This window comes from Pararge aegeria, chromosome 3 (genome assembly GCF_905163445.1).
Source record: "Pararge aegeria chromosome 3, ilParAegt1.1, whole genome shotgun sequence".
NCBI lineage: Eukaryota > Metazoa > Arthropoda > Insecta > Lepidoptera > Nymphalidae > Pararge > Pararge aegeria.
This window is the reverse complement of record NC_053182.1, coordinates 19,944,214-19,964,536: the sequence shown is the minus strand read 5'-3', so window position 1 is coordinate 19,964,536 and position 20,323 is coordinate 19,944,214. Positions and strand designations below refer to the sequence as shown.

The 20,323-nt window shown below is 38.7% G+C and overlaps 1 protein-coding gene across 4 annotated transcripts in view; it reads right to left on the bottom strand.

Annotated features, from left to right (window-relative positions):
* Positions 1-311: 311 nt before the first annotated feature.
* The window catches only part of LOC120636848 (stathmin-2-B), a 73,137-nt gene continuing 53,125 nt past the window's right edge, over positions 312-20,323 (bottom strand). The window contains exons 1-8 of one of the 4 annotated variants that reach the window (XM_039908415.1): positions 18,793-18,840; positions 17,955-18,032; positions 12,162-12,328; positions 10,501-10,715; positions 9,582-9,699; positions 8,841-8,981; positions 5,505-5,645; positions 312-5,137 (exon numbers count right to left, since the gene is read on the bottom strand). In XM_039908415.1, coding sequence (XP_039764349.1) covers positions 5,066-5,137; positions 5,505-5,645; positions 8,841-8,981; positions 9,582-9,699; positions 10,501-10,715; positions 12,162-12,328; positions 17,955-18,032; positions 18,793-18,814 — 954 coding nt within the window. In that variant the 5' untranslated portion in view covers positions 18,815-18,840 and the 3' untranslated portion in view covers positions 312-5,065. Of the gene's footprint in view, positions 5,138-5,504; positions 5,646-8,840; positions 8,982-9,581; positions 9,700-10,500; positions 10,716-12,161; positions 12,329-17,954; positions 18,033-18,792; positions 18,841-20,323 lie in introns of those variants that run through there. The other 3 variants (XM_039908413.1, XM_039908420.1, XM_039908423.1) reach the window with 3 other exon arrangements.

Below are 20,323 nucleotides of genomic sequence, written 5' to 3'. Positions count from 1 at the left end.
AACTATTGTACTAATAATTTTATTTTATAGGTACAACTGACTTTTCTAACAAAGCCAACAAGAGGGATACGCCGTGGCGGTTTTTATTTAGGTTGTACCCCCTTTAGAGGGGGGAGTCCCACATAACCTCCTTCCTGCCCAAGGGTTGGAGGTAGCAATAAAGCTTTTCCAACACGCCAAAAAAAAGGGTATAACGGACTTTGATTTAACACTTTGTTTTGGAACCCTCTACAAAAGTCCAACGTCCAGCACTGGACGTCAATCGGTTCAGGTGATTATGATGGAGATCAAAATAAAAGAAAACACACAACTTATTAGTATTTATGACTTTATTCAATACGACAATGAAACTACAAAAGTTGCCTGCACTTCAAACAGCAATTTCATATTAATATTAATTGATAATGTAATAGATACACAAACATAAAATTAACGTACATCTTAACACCGTAGAAGACAAAGAGTGACTAACATTATTAAAATAAAAGAACATAAAATAAAATTAAAACGTTAGTAATAGGTAATAATATTATCTCGAGACCAGAATGTATCTTTTTGAGAGAACTTATTTAGTTTTGCAATTGATATTAAATTTCTCCGCACTCTCCGTATTAAGATTCTATTAACCGCTGTTTTAGTATGTTATTGGGACTATTTCTTGTTCATTGATGCAGTCTAAGATGGCAACAATTCAACCTGGTAGTATGGCAGTTTATATTAATCCCATACTCCTAACAGATTTCTAAGGTAACTAGTCACAGCCCAAGCTTCCAACTATTAAATAGGTCGAGAAGGTGTGCCAGAAACTGTAATCTTTAGTTCTTAGTAGTTAGCTGAGTTTTCCCAAGACCCCTTTTTCTCACTAAAATTGAGCCATTGACTGCAATCTCACCTAATGGTAAGACAAGTTCTTAACATTTACTGAAATGATTTTGTTATCCAAAAAAGTTACATAACGAGGCTCGAAAAGAAAAAAATTGGCGTCGCTATACATGATTTGTCTCGATCTTTGCTACACAATACTACAATATCCAAGGCAAATTGGTCAGAGGTTTTCACGTCTTCACCGCTATAGTAACAAGCTAGTAACTTACAACTATTTTCCCTTATGTAGCGTTAGTAACATAGTGAAGCAGGCAAGCTCGCCAGTCGCCCCGCCAAGCTAGATGCTATCTCTTAAATATTTACGCCTTTTTAACATACAAGCATCTCTCGGCGCATTCTACACGTTTAAAATAGGTCTGCATTACTGCATTGCGTATCGAATGACGGTTATGTTTATTGACACTTCGAAATCGACTGACGAATCGAATGTGTTTGTAGATTCTTTAGAAAATCGATAAGAAACTACAGTGTACGATACCTATATATATTTACAATGCAAAACGTGCCAAGATATCTTTGATACGTTAAAAAGGCATTGAGTATATACAATTATTATCATAATATCATATCGTCGACGACAAAACAGACTGACATTATTAATTTTAATCGATTTTACGAAAAGAATGTACTATAAAAATTGAGAATTACTTTACCACCACTCGTCTAACCAATCCATTACCTTAAAACTCCTCTTACAAATCCACTAGCCAACCTAAAAAGACCCGCAATTCCGCGATTCTAAAAGATTTAATTGGAATCGATTACAAAATTAGAATAAAACACTTTCGCAGGATGATAATCGATTTTGATTATTAACCCGCTAGAATTGTATTATAATTTGAACCGCAGTATATGCGAGAGATTTTTTTACTCGAATTAACTATTATCACAGCTTAGCAATCGTACAGTTGGGAAACGTTCATACATGATAAACGCACTGTGTTCTGCTTGTACCGCCACCCATAAAATTAAAGTAATGTTTTTTTAAATGTTTATTTTTATTTAAATATTTCACTCCAAATGAAATGACAAGAGTGTAATCTAAAACAGTCACAATACTGTTTGCGTTTCCTTTATTCGCCTCTCGCACGCACTATCGCTGATGAACAAGAGGAAAACAGAAGCGACGCCATTTTATTGCGATTCTTTGTCTATGGTTAACATTGCGTTTGTAAACTGTACACTCGCTAAGCTATGCTACGTAAGTACGTATCGATACAATTTGTGCCTAACTGAATAATCGATACGATATCACTACAGCGAAACATCACAGAAGCAGTTTGTGTCCAACACCATCCCGCGGCCCGGTGCCCCACAGCCAACGCTGACCAAAGCCGAACTGTTAGCGCAAAACACACAGCTCGACATTCAAAGATGACTCCCTAAGTTGCCTGCAGCAATGTTACGTTCTTCAGAGAATTTTAATGATGTTTTATAAAAAAATAATTAAAAGTGAATCCAAAGTTATTCTTAAATCATTCTTAATACAGGGATAAATTTCTATAGTTGTTGGACGACCACAAGTTGTTTTTGAATAGTGTATCTACAATACAAGGTCTAAAGTTCACAATTGAATGCAAAGCTATGCGTCGTACGCCGGCGGTTCGGTCCTAGTCAGAAACGGCCATCATTTTCCTACGTTTAAAAAAATATAAAACGCTATAAAGGCAGTTTTATACGTTACATACATTTAGTGATATTGTCCATGCGCGATACACGAACTTCGAGGCACTTTTGCTACCGACCTAACTATTGTTGTGTGTTGCTTTTGAGATCATAATAAGTGACGTGTACGACTTAAAATTTAAACGTGGACTAGATCTGACCTTAGGCAAATGCATGGCTTTAGCACCACAACACCTTTATGTACTTAAGTCTTTTAATTGATTTTAATTAAGTGCCCCAATCTTTATGATTGCTCTAGTATCATAACTAGAGCAATCATACGGAAAATTAGTCTATTAGCCGCATAAAAGCATGAAGCTAAGCGTTGGCTTAGACGCAGGTTTCCGAAGCACAAAAGCTTAGATAGAGTTTGTAATCCTATAATCAAGGATCTGCATACGCTGCGATACGGGACCCAGCCATTTTTCAGCCCAGTTTTACGATACGTTTTAATAGTTGCCATCGACTGCCATTCTGTACTATACTGTGTTGCGTCGCCTGCGTCTTACCATCCGTTTAGTTTCAACCACGACAAAAACACTTCAGTAATCAAAACGGTCATATTACAACAACGTTGGTAATCATTGTTGCCACCATAAAAATACTGTTGCTATTTTAAACAACAGTGGTTTATCATTGCCACGACGTAACAACATTAGTTATCAATCTTGCCATGATAGAACCCTGTTAGTAATCATGGTTACGATACTACAACATTGGTAATATTTGTGGCCACGACAAAATGGTAATTAGTGGTCACTGAAGACCAGGTATTTGTAGTGCTAAGCTTGCTAAAAACCGAGCAAAGCATCCATCGACTGAACAATACCGAAGCAACCACAATCGACTCGTAAAGAACCTATTCTATCGAAATATTGAAAAGAAAACATTTAAAATTTATGTACTGACAGTCTATAGCGTGTGATGATACTATGAGAGAACTTAAATTTAGATTATACTTCCCTAAAATACTGTTGCGTTATGTTAAACATTAAAAATAATGATATTAGACTATAACTAACGATTAGGAATAATTAATTCCTTTAACCTTCCCTCCCGTAGTAAAAAAATACACTTCAAATGGGGTCCCGCCATGTTGGAAATGTTAGTTCAGCAGTTTTAATTTTAATTATTAATATGCAGCGCGGAACCCCCAAGCCTCAAACGACCTCTAATCTAACTCTTAGTATATTTACTAAAAGTCGGAATTCGCAACACCATATCTGAGACCAATTTCATTTCATCTCTTTTCAACTAATAATAGGCCATGATGTGTGACTTTTAGCGATGTTGCCATTAATTCAAGTGAAAAAAAATAATAAATGTAGATTTCGTAATTATTTTCAAGCTTGAGGGGGATATATCTTCTTTCTCACAAAACCCAAACGCGACATGTAACACTGACATAAGCGTTACCTAATTCTTTATTTAAAGATGTTGATATTTTTGTATCATCGGTGTTTTTTATTTGGCGTCACAACACCCCCTGTCAACCTGCGCCGCACATGGTACAGCCGAACTTAAACCGCCGCAATGTTATAGACGATCCGCAAAATCCTAAAACTATGACCCTACACATTGCAAAATATCAGCTATTGGCAATACTTAAATGCTGTTCTTTTGTTCTTTCAATAAAAACTCCTCCACGATTAGTTGCCTATAGTAAAAGACTACGTGTTTTATCTGAAGTCATTTCTAGAGCAAATCATTTCTCAATATTATTACCACGACATATCAAAATTCACACGGGTAATCACAACACCATCGATAACAATCACCGTTGCCATGATCTAACTATATGTCAGTAAGTATGCCACGTCGCAACAACATTGGTAATCACTGTTGACACTACACAACACAGGTAATTAGTACTGCAAAGACTCATCAACTTTGTTGTTTATTGTTTTATGTCAGTCATCATCGATGCGCCACGAAAAAATAACATTGGTTATTACTGATGCCACGAATATTCATTCGTTCTCATCGGTCGTCCCAACATACACACGCCGCCGTATAGGTAAAAACACTCGCTTTATTTACGCTCGATCATTGTTTATGGCATGGCGACTGTGCGTAGTGGGACATAGACAAGGAGACCTATAGATTTCTTTATGCACATAAAAAACTGAGACTGAGTAAGCTTATTTTCAATTCATCTGAAAATGGTTGGTTATATCGACATTTTAGTACAACTACGAAAATTTCCATCCTCATTCCCAAACATATCTCACATCGCTTCCCTTCGCACTGTTTCGTCTTGTTCCAACAATTTTATTGATGTATTCTGAAATTTGTTTGTGAATATGTGTATTTTACCCATTTTCACAAACAAATCTTCGGGGTTTCTAAACGTTTTTAAGGTGTGTATTTTTACTTGTTTTATTATCTATTTGACAGTAGTCCATAGGCTCCTTCCTCGGTGTAGTCGTGTTCGCTAGTGTTCGGGCGTGCTCGGGCGCGTTCGCTAGTGTTCGGCGGAGCGTGCGGCGCGGCCGGCGCGTGCGGGGGGTGGGGTCTAGCCGGAGGTTGGCGCCTCACTCTCGGCGCGTGCGCTCTTGTTCTGTCGCACCATCTCTGCGCGTCGCTCCTGGAACGTGAAGTTGTTTTATTTATTGATATACTAGCTTCTGCCCGCGACTTCGTCTGCGTGGACTTAAGAATTGGGTCTAAAGCATCGCTCGTTAACAACTTTTAATCTTACCGCGGGAACTATTTGAAAGATCGGTATAGAAAGTACGTGTCCTTTTCCATAGCATAGGTGACATGCATACCAAATTTCAAAGCTAACTGCCTGCGGTTAAGCTCGCAAAAAAATTTCACTTACTTACTAATATTAATAGGGATCAAAGATAGCCTATGTTCTTATCCTACGTTATGTTGACGTTCTCATAGTCGCAAAAAACTTTTTTTTTAACTTTGTACAGGTTCTGAATAGAGCTTATTTTGTAACAAACCTCTTTCTTAACAAAGTCCAACTTCTTTTGTATTTCCTTTTCCCTTTTTTGCTCCGCGGCTGTGAGCTTGGTCTCAATGCTCGTCGTGATCTCCTCCACCTTGGCCGACAACGTGGATCTCACCTCCAGGAGCTTATTGTTCTGTTATGTGATGGTAAACAAAAAAATTGATGCGGGATGATAACAAAAATAACAAAGAGGGTTTTGAGAAACGCATGCGGGGGTTTTACAGCAGGCAGGTCTGGAGCTCTTTTGCCAATAGCTTAATGCGATCCGTGATTACCAGCCCAATACAAGGATGCAGGCTTTACTCTGAAAGCTGGTTTGGAAAGTCAAGTATGTCTGTTGGTTTAATTAATCACCTTTCTAGAAAATTCTATCGAAAGGCGAAAGCCGGCGAGAAACTCAGCAGCTGCTGTTGCTGCTGCAACATATGACCCCTTTCACTTACAATCTTTCGGACGATGGCGCGCCCTTTGACTCCGCTTTTAGCAACATGTTAGGCTATATGCACTTTGGTATCGAGAGCAGTGCGGAAGGGTGATTCCGTATCTCGCGATAGCAATGCGACAGGCGTAAATCTTGCAATCACTGCTGTCGAACGTCACTTTTGTTTATTTATTGTATGGAAAAGTGACGTTTGACAGCAGGGATTGCTAGATTTACACCTGTCGCATTGCTGTCGCGAGATACGTAATCACCCTGCGGATTTGATCCGACTAAAGCAATCGTGCTACGACCTCGAGGTCTTTTTCCTTCCACTATGCCAGTGACCACTATCTTTTCGAGATTGTTTCCGAATGTGGTCGAAGTACTCGAGAATCCTCTGAAGACAGGTTGTAGTCTTTTAGTAATTAGAAAAACCCACACTATGCATTAATAAATTACAATTTAACATTAATGTAACGAGGGAACAACCCGATATGCACTACATATAAGACTATATGCAACGGATTAGTGTAGGATAGTGACAAAAGATGGCACCACTAGTCCTTTACCTCGCACTATTGTTTGTCTCTCGCTAAAAGTATAAGATCGAATACGCCCGGTGTATTCGATGTGTTTCGTTAAGAGCTTAGGTAGCAGGTGCAGTGACTTCTCCGGCACTCCTGAGGCTACACCGAGTATCAAAGCACTCCCAGGTGTTTGCGGCCGACTATCCGGCCGTGCCCCTTTGTGCCCTGATATCGTTTCTCTCATACGACTTTACCCTAGAACTACGGCGTCTCAGTTACTGCAGCAACTCCCCGCTCCTCCGTTACTTAATTTATCTTACGAGAGATGAAAGCGGAGCCGGCTATTTACAAACAACCTTTTTAATATTTAGTGCATCAATTTTATATCTAATTGTCACCTTCCCGTTAGTATGTAAATTTAAACTTTAACAAAATTATTTTCTTTTCTTAGATTTTTTTTTTGAAACTTTTATTATCACTATTACATTAAAAAAATCCTTGTATTGACAATGGCCAGTGCTCATTAGTATGACAGTAATTGGCTGTAGGGAAAAGTGGTTGTATTAACGCTTCTTAACTATCTGTTATAGGAATATATGAATAAAGAATATTTGAATTTAATATTTTGAATTGACTGATATTCAAAAACGACATCGATTGTATGCAATCCTAAACTAAGAGAAGAATTAGTTCTTGAATTTTTTAACGCAGGGTCAACATGCAAGGCGCGTAGAATAGTAAAAACAAATAAGTAACTATTGCTAAATACGAAAAAAATCTATGGGACAATAATAAAAGATATTTTAAGTAATTAATAATAATGATGAATGATATGCTGAATGTAACAACAAACCTTTTTCCGACGATCTCAGCGCAAAGACGTGATCCAGTAGAGACAATTTCACGAAACGAGTTCGTAAACCTTGGGCTTCTTACACGAGACAAAGTTTAAACCAACCAAACTAATTCCAGAAGTGATGATGAAAAACTAGAAGACCTGGCTTTAGTTAGGTAAATTTTAACAGACTTCTATACTATTTTTTACGTCAAAGTACCATCAAGAATCAAAGGTACGTTTTTAAAACCTTAAGGTTTTAAAAACAAGGGAGGCCTCTATGCCTTGCTGGTTATCCTAACTGAGATGATACGAACGACAAGGTAATTTTTGAGTTCATACTTCATTGACAAGATGAATTTACTTTTTATTCAGAATTGAGAGGGCTAAAGAGAGGTCGAGTAGAGGTGCAAACAAAGCCGGAGCGATGTTTTTTTAATCATTCAGCGAAGGGCGCAAGGGTTGTCACGTTTGACTTTTACGTGCGACGAGTGGGGAAAGTAGATTTACATTATATCGTCGTTGACAGCTTCATAAAGAATAACTGACATTGTTAAGCCCTGCGTTAGTACACTGTTACTAATTTTATGGAGGGCCAGTAAAAAAAATAATTTTCGACTATAGAACAAACTCGTGTTTACTACGGTAATTTTGGTCTCCTATGTCTAAAAGTAACTCACAACTAGGGACTCGAACTGTACTTGGTTTAACATTTTTTACTTAAACAGTGATATAAAGAAACACTTTTATAAATTTAAAAGAAACTTTTAAACTATAATTTAAAATTATTAATGATTAGCTTCTGCCCGCGACTTCGTCTGCGTAGACTTCAAAATTGGGTCTAAAGCTTCGCTCGTGCCAAATCCATTCAGCCGTTTTTGCGTAATTGAGTAACAAACATCCATACTTTCACATTTATAATATTAATAGGATAGTAGGATAATACAGTGTATCGTTGGTATATCTAAGAAAAAAAAATACTGTAACAGAATCAAAGTGTTACTATAAAACCTAAATATAACTTAAGAAAACCATATTACCTAGAACATAAAGGTTTACATAAAATGCTTGGATATGAATTGTTTAAACATAGTTATTAGTTTTAAGCGAAATTGTAAGAGGCGGTAACCAATAGTTCTTTTCGTTCTATCGCTTATTACAATTTATTTTTATTCAATTACTTAAAAAATAGTATAGAAGTTTGTTAAAGTTTACCTAACTAAAGCGAGGTCTTCTAGTTTTTCATCATCACTTCTGGATATAGTTATCAGGTACATGCACGTGAGCTTTCATTTTAATTTAACCAACGAAGCACTGAAGAATGCCAAAAGATATTTAGGAACGATTCTGACGATCCTGTGATAGGCCTTTTTTTGAATGAAGAAGTCTGAAGGAGTAGAAATCTAGAACTGCAAGCATAATAACTGGGATACGCTTCGAAGTTACCATATTTAGTGATAATGTGCTTCTGAATCCTGAATGTTGTCACCTAAATACCGGTTTCCCAGGAACCGTCTGCAGCCAATAAGTTTCCGTGATACTCACGTGGTTGCGCAACTTCTCCCTCTGCTCGGCCTCCAGCTGCAGGCGGCGGTCGGCTGCCTGCTGCAACTTATCCTGGATCGAGCTCTCCAGCTGTAAGAACTTCTCCTGGTTGCCCGCTCGCACTTTGCGTACTTGCTCCTCCTGTCAACAAATTAACATCATTGTTCCTATAACCACTGAATCATCATTGTCAGCAGCTGAAGTTTCATTTTTAAGCAAACATTTGTCAGCCATTTCGGAACCATCGTGGGTTCTGATGACTTGCCCAGAAGCGTGGCCTTAGCTCGAAAGGATCGTCTGAGGGTGACCTTTTGTGGACATATAACATAAGTGGACTTATAGAAGATCTATGCATCAATGTGCCAAGCGAAAATGCTTGCGCTGAGGGATATTTCTACACCTAAGAATAGTTCACCGAAGTCCAAAAGTGAGAAAATAGATTCCTGATAACAAAGTTAACGTTTTCAAAGTTAACAAATCTGAAACTAACAAAACCAAAGAAGTAACAAAGTAATCGATGTAGCTCGAAGTCATAGCATGGCTTCAGTTTAGGTCTTTTTCTTCTTGAAATACCTCTACATTATTGGAGGTCAGCAATCAGTATTTTAAATTTCTCTCTGTCCATGGCTGAGCGTAATAGTTTTTGGTCGGCTTTGATTAACAATAGCTACAAAAATGGTTAGGTTCAAAAGCGCAGGAATGAGTTTATAAAGACATAATATTATGCAAAGGAGTACTAACGTGTTCTCGGAGGCGCTCCAGCATCTTCTTGATGTTCTCGTCACGTTTGTCGGCCGCTGTGTTCATTTTGTCCTCGATCGCCTTGTATACTTCAGACGTCTGCTGCTCCAGGGTCAACCTAGTGCACAAGATTTCTTAGTGTTAAAAATTGGTCGTCTGAGTCAGTTAACGGACGATAGTTTTACGTGGGTAGAAGAGAGATAGATGCGTCTTCAGCCCGATAAGCCCTTATGCTTAGGCCAATCGAGCCTCTCTATCGCTTGCTCCGCGCTGTTTCTTCCACGCACGGCAGAACGTGACAATGAGTCATGCTTTTAAAAACCTTTATTTTGATCTACATACGCAAAATAATTTGATTTAGAAAGGATGGGCTTCAAAAGAAAGCTCAGAGTCAATCAGCGGGCGCGGATCCTTTGACGATCGTCCAACAGTAGACGTCAATCGGTTGATGTGATGATGACGACGATAAAAAAGCAGAAACATCTGCAAAATTACCAGAATTATAATTCTGCTGCTGCAAATGATTTGCTGTCTATTGATTCGTTACGCATTTACGCCCTTTATCTCTGGGGATGTTTACTTGATATTCATCATCATTATCAATAGCATATCACACTCCTCTGCTGAACTAAAGGCCTCTCGTAAAGGGAGGGTTTACCCATAATCAACACGCCTATGACGCCACGATGGACGGGTTGGTGATCGCAGTTGAAGGTAGTATTAGCACAGGGTACGATACTGTTCACTGTTATATTCTCTTAGTCGCCTCGTACGACTACCGCGGGAATAGTAAAGGTGGTCACAACTATATGATCTGCTTTCACCACACTAACAAATGGGACTAAACTTACAAAACATCAAAACTGAGAAAGTTTTTAAAATTCGCTATAGTTTAGAATTACCAGAATAAAAATCTGACCTGGTCTTTTCGACGCCTTCAAGATGGTCCTTCAGACGCGCACGCAGCTCATTGATGTACGCCTCACGCTTCTCCTCGTGGGAGTCCATCTTGGCATCGAGCGCCTCCTTTGTCGCCACGATGAAGTTGTTGGTCTGCTCGCTTCGGATGCGCGACGCCTCCTCAATTTTCTGCATTTTCTGCGCAATGGCCGCCATTCTACTAGCCTCAAGACTCTGCAACAGATGATATCTCTGTTACTATTAAAAGATTAAGAAAAAATTTCGCAAACTATATTTATTCGAGTGGGTCCCTGGTTCTAGGTATCGTTTTTTTTAACCAGACCAGCGTTGATAGACCTCTTACAAGGTGGATAGGCAACATCAAGCGCGGCAAAAAGGACAAAATCGTGGAACTCCCTGCTAAAGACCTATGTCGACTTCGGTTGATATAATGATGATGGTGATAAATTTAAGAGGCTAGAATCGCAGGAACTACCTGCCCATATTGTAAGTTTTTCACTAGATGGACGGCTTAACAAACCATTATATGCATAAAATGTACATTTAATGCAGGTGAAACCGCAGAAAACAATAAGTGTATAGTGCGAAGGATAAAGAGTAGAAAGCTGTCCCAAAACGGCAGGGAGTGGACTTTTCATTACACCTTATGTTAGGATGTAACTTTTTATAAGGCCCAAAGAATCCCTTTGTGGGCTTAAAGTAGAAGCATTAGTTTTACGAGCGGCCGCGCGGCCTTTATGAGCTGGGCCGGGATACGTGGCTCCCTCAGCAAGGTTGAAGCTACGCCAGTTGAAATAAAAATATATCGTGTCGTGAGCTCGACGGACGCAAAGCACATAAGTGTTTGTTATTTGGCCTAATTGAATATGTAAGGAGAACTTTGACATTGACCTTTCTTTAACGACCATATATTTGCGCTCCTTCTTCAAGTTCAATTTTGACTATAGTAACTAATACAATCTTATACTTATAGCTGAAGAGTGATTCTTCCAGTGTTGGATAGCCCATTTATCACGGTAGGCTATAATAGATATCATCATAGTTTCAAAATCGGGGGTTTTATTTCCTTTTGAGAGCTTCCGCTGCGTGCGCTGTCGTAAACGGTTAAAGTTTCGAAAAAATTATGCATGACAAAGGTGTTCCCCTTTATAAGTTCTAAAAAAAATCTGCGACAGGTTTGCAGGTTTCCTCACGATGTTTTCCTTTACCGTTGAAGCAAGTGAAATTTTTATTGCTTAGAAGTTCTTCCCACTAGGCTACAACCGCTTCCTCTTTTACCTACGGGATATCTATGAGAAACATTGTATAAGTTAACTTCCCTCAGCCACTGTGATCGTAGCATAATAGTATTTCCTCCTTTCTTCAGATGTTACAAGCTTCTACTGTATGATAGAAGTAGAGACTTTAAATATATTACCCCGATTACATTTCCCGACAAGTGATAAAATTAACATGTCATCCTGCCAAAGAACTGCAACAGGGAATAGAAGTTTACCCCTTCTATTATTAGGTACATGTATATTTAGACCTGTGCGAAAATGCTTAGATATTTTATAAAGCTATGGGAGAAGATAAAATGTTCCCGGGTGGAAAAATGCTACCTGTGCTGTAGTGGCACATTGAAACAGATGATGATTGTACAGTTGGGATGAAACTTACACGTCTCCTCTCCTCGGCTGCCTTCAGTTTTTCCTGGATCTCCTCAACGGACGGCGTCTTCTCGGGGGAGTCAGCGCGGCGGGGCGCCGGAAGTCCCACGGGTTCCGCCAGGATCACCTCGTACGCTAGCCCACCCTTCGACATCTCTTGGCAGCGGATTTCAGTAGCTGTTGACAAAATATTTTTTTATAAGCACAACTTCTTATTATCAACTGTCTATTTAGCAGAAATGTATCCATCGGTGCTACAATTGATTGAGCCAAACGAGGTGTTTGAGCCGAAGTAAAACAAGCGTCCAATCCGCGACCGCTGTGGCGGTCAAAACGACCAATCAAAAGTCTCGCCGGTTTGAGCAAGAGTCTGTGGTTGGTTGCAAGTACGACGCAGGACGCTGCCTGGACGCGTTTATTAGGGCTTGTCCTGGTTATTAAATAGCTTGCAGTCACCGTATTACCTCTTAATTGAGGAACCTAGTAAATTCACAAACATTATCCGCAATTATTATTATATTATAACAATATCAGCCACAAAATTAAATGATATGCGTAACTAAATGAACAATAACTTCGTATACCTACAATTTGTTAGAATGAAACTATTTCTGAGAGAATTTCAATCCCAATGTCATTGAAAGTAATCAGAAGTGGCTGTTCTTGTTTTACGCTTTAAATGTACCTCAGTTACCCTTACAGCGCGAGGTTTATATTAGGGCGAAAAAATGTAAAACTATACCTATCGAATTGAAACGAAAGTATCGCAGTTTTAAGTCGCGTTTAAATAATTGGTACTTTGATAAAAATCGACCCACTAGATGAAACCGATATATCTACACACTAAGTGATAACTAGTAATACATACTATTATTCTTTAACATCACATTTACTCTCCGATTTATTTGTGCAAAGAATGAATCACAAGAGGAGTTTCTCTCAAAGGTATCGTTTGTGACTCTACATTTACGAATAAGTAATTGAAAGCTCCGAATGAATGCTGCAAGTTTCTAGCGTTGGAGTTGCGTTAACTTGAAAACTTTCTATATTGCGGAATAATCCGGTACAATTTGTTAATGTTGAAATGCACAAATAAAATGATTTAAAAAACCATAAACAGATTCATTTAGGGTTGTCGACAGCGTAATTAATTGGAATGAAAATTGAATACATATTTTAACCTCACCAATACACATAAATGCCATTAAGGTACGCAAATGTGGTGCGACGCATTAAATTATGATTACATAGCAATTAACACCCTCGACGCCGCGCCGGGCGACATTAAAGGCCCAAAAACAACGCGACTGTATCACTAGACGGGGAGACGACATAATAATGTAGCCTCTACGAAAGTTATCTCTACGAAATTACCAGACCACTGGGTCCTATAGAAATTAATAAAAAATGTTAATGTGGGCATGAATATTAGATGAGACTACATTTTTCAATAACTTTTAAAATAAATAAATGCACTTTGTTGAAAATAATACGCTTGCGATGTATATTGATGACATTATGTCATCACAGGTATTTATGTGGCGGATTCGAAATGCGAATTCAGGAAGAAAATTAGCCGCGTGGGGGGCAGGCTTGTGTTCTAATGGGAGATTATTTTGAAGTGAGTGTAGCATTGCTGTGAACTCTTTATTTTTCAGGGTAGTCTACAAGTGTTAGTTAGGCATGTTGCTTGAATACCACGATGCACACGAACTTCGACGTTTAGCTACACTTCTTGCAGATATACTCAAGTAATTATTAGATGCTTTGATTGTTGTAATTTCAAAGAAAGATCCAATGCAGTTAATTCAATATTTTCCATTAGATTAGGCTTACTGTATTTAATTTACATTTATTACAAGGTCTACATTTTATTCTACAACTTTTTGTATCAGACAAAAGCGTCATATCCACTCCTAGGGGTGTTCGTTGATGACAAAAGCCATTTAATTAATCCCAGTCTACGTTGCGGAATGCAATTTTAAAAACGTTTGGTAATTACGTTAAAAGGCTCGTAGGAATTAGCATATAAACAAATATTACGATTTAACAAAAGGAAACAAGGACCTATTAATTCCTTTTAAAAGATAAATAAATAAGAAGATTAATCTTAAATGACTCGTTAGGCTAATAAAAAATAACGTCACACAAAACCTCTGACCTGGGGACAAGACGTCTTATTTTGAAAACTCCATACCAATATGCAAGATTAACAATAAGTCTTATGTACTTTAACATCATGATTGACCTGAGGTATTTTTGAACCTGCCAGTAAATAAACAATGCATTGTTTAAAAAATGTGTACAATTCATTTATCACAGCGACGTAACTATACAATTGAGGAATTTCAAAGTTTGCCAAAGTTTGCTTGGAAGCAGACCACTTCGCCTCTCGCAAGACAGAATGATAATGTTTTAAAAGAGCAACTGTTACGTATCTGTCTGTGTGTGTGTGTGTGTGTGTGTGTGTGTGTTCAGGAACTTTATATTCTTGTTCCTCCGGCACCACTATACCACAGAACAAGAAACGCCGTAAACGTAGGCATCCTTATGTTGTTGACATTCAGTCAACACGTACGAAGCGCTTTCCATCTACGTTTCTGATACGGACTGTAGAGTTTTGTACTATAGAGGTATATGTATTTAATTTTGCCCAAACTTTGTGTAGATCTAATGAATGTGGTTGGAGATAGAGGACAGAACTCCTCAGCGGACAGCAGCAAACCCCTCATTTAAGGCTTAGCGATACTGAATACTTTAATTTTTTTTAGAACTAACTAAACTAAATTGAATGCCAATTCAAAAACAAAATCAAACGCAGACGAAGTCGCGGGCAACAGCTAGTATTAAATGAAGACACTGCGTGAAGGGAAGCACTATCCGAAACATTGACAAAAACAAATGAAATTAAAGTTTGTAATAAGAACAGGTTTCTCAGTTTAACCGATTAAAAGAAACGTAACCGAAACCTTATACGAAATGATTCCAATACAATGGTCAATAACCGAACATGGTTTCCGGTTTCTGAACCCTGACCGCAGGTCACCACTCATCATACTGCCTGACTGAAAGAATCAATCTAAACGGGCTTCCACTTATGTTATTTTAAGTACGAACTAGCGGACCCGCGCGACTTCGTCCGCGAATGAGCCGACTTAATAAAAAAATATTCGTATGTTGTCACGGACTGTTTTATAGAACTTTAAGGAAACAACAATTCCGACAATTCCGATATACTTTCTACATACTTCCGTTGTTTGGCGTAACGTTTACCGTTTACGCATAGCACGCATCAGAATCTCTCAAAAAGGATATTTTTTGCCATTTTTTCCCGAGATTCCAATATAAATAAATCCTAGCTAGATCGATTTATCGCCCCCGAAACCCTATACAAAATTTTATGAAAATCGTTGGAGCCGATTCCGAGTATCCAATTTTATATCTATATCTATATTTATCGATAAAACACGAATAAAATGACATTTTCTAAAAATGAATCCTAGCTAGATCAATTTATCGCCCCCCGAAACCCCCTGTATACTAAATTTCATGAAAATCGTTGGAGCCTATTCCGAGATTCCATTTAAATATATACAAGAATTGCTCTTTTAAAGAAAAAAAGACTTAAGTACGAATAACTTACACTAATACTGGACTTCATCGACTTTAAATCGATATAAGTGCTAACTTCTTTGCTTTAGACTAGTATTTCCTCACATCCAGAATTAGTCAACTGGTTGGACAGTATAGGCACTTGTCGGCTTGTCTGCAGATAGATTACTCGACAAGGGGTTTAGGCGGGGTGAGTCTCCCTAAGGGAGTGACTCATGGTAACACTGCACTCGCTTGTACACCTATTCTTGTATATGCATATTGTATATACGTTTTTTATACACAATTGTACGCGAGTAATTTTCCCCGTGGATCGTATTGCTTTCGCGCACTCCACCTACAGTGTGATGAACCCAACCTTTTTCTTTTATTCGAAACAATGGCAGCGTGAACATAAAAGATTAAAAGCGCTTTTAAAAAATAATTTATATGAACAACAATGGTGTTTCCAATAATAATAAAAAAGTTTTAATTTGAAACAGTACACATCATTTGGATTATAAATGATGACTTTTTATAGTCTTACAACGCCCGAAGTGTAGTCTCTAAGCGATCTATCTATCTATATATATGAAAGAGAAAGTGTGTGGGTATGTTCCGTATAGGCTCCGAAACGGCTGGACCGATTTCAATGAAACTTTCCGGGAATCTCCGGATTGACCTGGCGAGTAATCCTAAAGTTTGGTGACGATCGGAGCACTCCTATTTTTGAACTGTCAAATACAACTTTTATTAAAATTTGAATGATGTTAGTTTATTGTTTAAATAAAATAAAGCAAAATCTAGCCCGGCTAAGCAGGCTGGGTACGCTAGTATATTATAAAATCTGTTTTCTAGGTTAACGGCAATGTAATGTTAAAGTATTGTAGCGTTAAATGTTGTATGTAGTGTTAAAATATTAATTACAGTTTTTGTTTTTATTCCACTACAAGTTAGCACATGAATGCAATCTCACCAGCACGGCTAGACTGGTCAGGTGGAGACTGGATAAAAATGTATCTTCTTCCACAGCTTTATCAACTCTCAGAGCATTGGCGCAAAAGTGGAAATGTATATGTGTAATAATAAATTCCCCTATTCCATGTTCTTTTGCTTTAACAGGTGGACACATTTATTACATCCCTTGTCAGGGTAAGGTGGTAAGTGATGATGCAGTCTAAGATGGTAGCGGGCTAACCTGTTATGGGGTATGGCAATCGGTTTCTACGCGACATCGTACCGGAATACTAAATAGCTTAGCGGCACGTCTTCGTCTTAGGCTGATCTTTTTATACAGGAATAATTGGCAGTCCAAGATGAACAATCTGATAGCGAGTTAGAGACGTAGGCTTGTAGAATAGTCCTATTATAGTATAAAGGACTACGTAATAATTATTAAATAGTAAATTATTGCTCTAACCAGGTTGCTCTTCTAATAATTTTAAGATGGTGATAACAAAAAAAAAACACCCGGCTAAGTTTGTTGTGGGCTTCTTCTTAGACCAGGACGCGTTTGAAAGCCTCGTAGCTTTAGTTTTAAGTTTACGAATGTGGTTATCGCCATCATCTCACTACCGTGTAATTCTTATGTACGCATCAAAAGTGCCACCTATGGGCCTACTTGATATTTTTGATTATGACTTTGAGTTAAAAAACATAGTTAAACTTCGTAGGGCAATGCAAGGAACAAGGTCCTACAGAGTGCCGCCCTGCGTACATCAACTTGTAGCGTTAGCGTTAAGCCTCTTTTTCTTCATCGTTTACTTCGTTACTGAAGGTCGTGTCCGGATTCGAGTTCCTTCGTAGCGATTTTTATCACAGCCTTCCATCCTGTTCTATCTTTCGTCTTTTTGATAGCTTCTGTGCAGTGGCGTGCACTTCATACAAGCACAAAAGCACTGCATACCCGAATTATTTTATATCACTCGTATTGGAGGAGAATTTTTCCATTCTATGCCATGTACCTGCTTTATGCATACCCTGGTCAAAAATCATATGCACGCCACTGCTTCTGTGATAGGGAGGCCTGTGAGCGACTTTACCTGGTCAGACCAGCGACTAGGTGAACGGCCACGTGGTCTTTCACCCTCTCTGGTTAAGCCTCACGTCCCTGTCAACCTGCAATGGCAGCAGAAATAAGCGTGGTTGCAGTACCTTTCCGGACGGACCCTGTCACAAATAGCCTTACAACTTATAAAAAAGTAATACTTACTGATAAATTTAACTTTCTTGGGCTGTTTAGTCCTCGGTTTCCCGACCGGTTTCTTGACTGGCGCAGACCTTCGGTGGGCTAAACAACAAATCGAATGAGAGGGGGCTCGCGCACCGGACGATACCGGCGCTCCCTAGAGGATAACACGCCCACTGGCTTGCTTGTAAATTGCGCGAAATGGTACCTCAAACTGCAGTTATTCTAAATTGAGCCGATAATACCGTATCCTAGTATCTATTCGGGAAGTTGTTACACCGAAATCACGGATATATAGCGGTTTTAGCTATCCAAAATTATATTTGAATACAAGAATTGTATAGATATAAAGTGCTTATAAGTATAGCTTTTCGATTAACAACGTTAGATATTGGTATAATACTCTCTTACATAATGTAACAGAAATGTCGCCTTTTTATACTGAATACTTATGAATTCAAATAATATTAAGAGTACCTAGTCTTATTCGAATGTCTTAAAACGTGTATAGACTTTTTCATCATTATCACATCAACCCATTACCGGCCCACGACAGGGCACGGGTCCCCTCCCACGATGAGAAGGCCGTAGTCCACCACGCTGGCCTAGTGCGGATTGGTGGACTCCACACACCTTTGAGAACATTATGTAGAATTCTCAGGCATGCAGGTTTCCTCACGATGTTGTCCTTCACCGTCGTAGCAAGTCATATTTTAATCACTTAAAACGCGTACAACTTAGAAAAGTTAGAGGTGCGTGCTGGGATTCGAACTCGTCCTCCCGAAAGAGAAGTCGAGCTCCTTCCCAATGTGCTATCACCGCTTTTCACTAGTAAATTAACAAAAATATGTCAAAAAAATACCAATATTTGAATGAGAAATCATTTATCACGGACTTTCTTTGCATTTGAAAACACATCGTAAACGCATTGGTCATGGCTGAATATCAGGTGCACTGACAGTAACTTTTTCATAGAGTATAATAGTATTAGCTCAAATATTAGGAACTAATAATATGTAAAGATATTCCAACAAATAATTTTCGTTGGTTTATTGAGAAAGGCTTATTGGACCCCTTTTAATTTATCGGGGGCAGAACCGCTAGCTTCTAGATTTATGCGGCTCTTGTAATCTAGACAATAGATAGTTAAACTGAGCGTGCAATGAACAATGGGAAGAAAAAAATAATGGGGCCGTCTTTCCACACTTGTACGAGAAATGAGGTGACCTTATGTCATTTTTTAAACGTTTTCTAGATATACCATGTGCTGATATAATGACGACTGTTAGCCTATTATTTGTACAAGTACACAATGCAATGCACGTGGTTATTGACCGGGCAGAATAACATAAAAAATGCCCTAACAAAAGCTGTAAAAACATTTTAGAGTAGTCATAGCGTCTATGGATGAAATAAATGATTCGAACGGACTTCCAAAAACAAAAACCAGAAACATCGATAAAAGTGGACGGGCGAGTGTAATAGGTATTAGAAACAAAACTCTCAATCACCATTATTCCCCCTTCAAGCCACGACAATCCAATAGCAATTACGGGCAATTCGGTCAGCTAATGTTTATTCGAGGAGCATTCGGTTTCGTATTAATGACGGAAATCGATACCACGGTTGCGTGACAAAACTGAAAAGTACCTAACAAGAACGCAATACTGAAATGACATACCTACTAATAAAAAAGCTACTGAGGCCAGCAGGAATTACACTGAAAATACCGATAAAATCAATATGAATACCAGTGTAATACCTCTTTGTATTGGCATTGCCAGTATGAAATTTGAGACGGTCTCCGCGTTACCATGATGGCATACTAGATGGCACCACAAATTTCTACATCGCTTTCTCGAAGTTTTCGCAAACTTCCAAAGATAAATGACTGGACCTAGGTCCCCGAGCACGACGTCAGCTGTGAAGAATAACTTCCTGTTACTAAGGTCAAGCAAATCAATATAGCACTCGTAAAACTAAACTGGTAGGCACAATTAGAGTTTAATATTTATTTCGAGTAGAACAATATCTGAACGGTCTAAATGCAGGGTGCAAGCCATGTCCTAGAACATATCATCAGAAGAACTAGAGGTACCGAAATAGTTCAGCGAGTCGCGAAGCTAAACTGGCAATGGGCAGGGCACATAGCTCAGAGAACCGATGGACGCTGCGTTTACACAGGTAAACGAAGCGTTGGTCGGCCCCCAAAGAGGTAGACAGATGACATCAGCTGAGTCGAGATGATGATGAGTCGCTGGGAGCCGCTGGAGGAAAGCGGTCCAGGACCGTTGATTGTGGAACTCCCTACAAAAGACCTATGTCCAGCTGTGGACGCCAATTGTTTAAAATGATGATGATGAGGATTTTCCAACACCGTCAACACATCATAA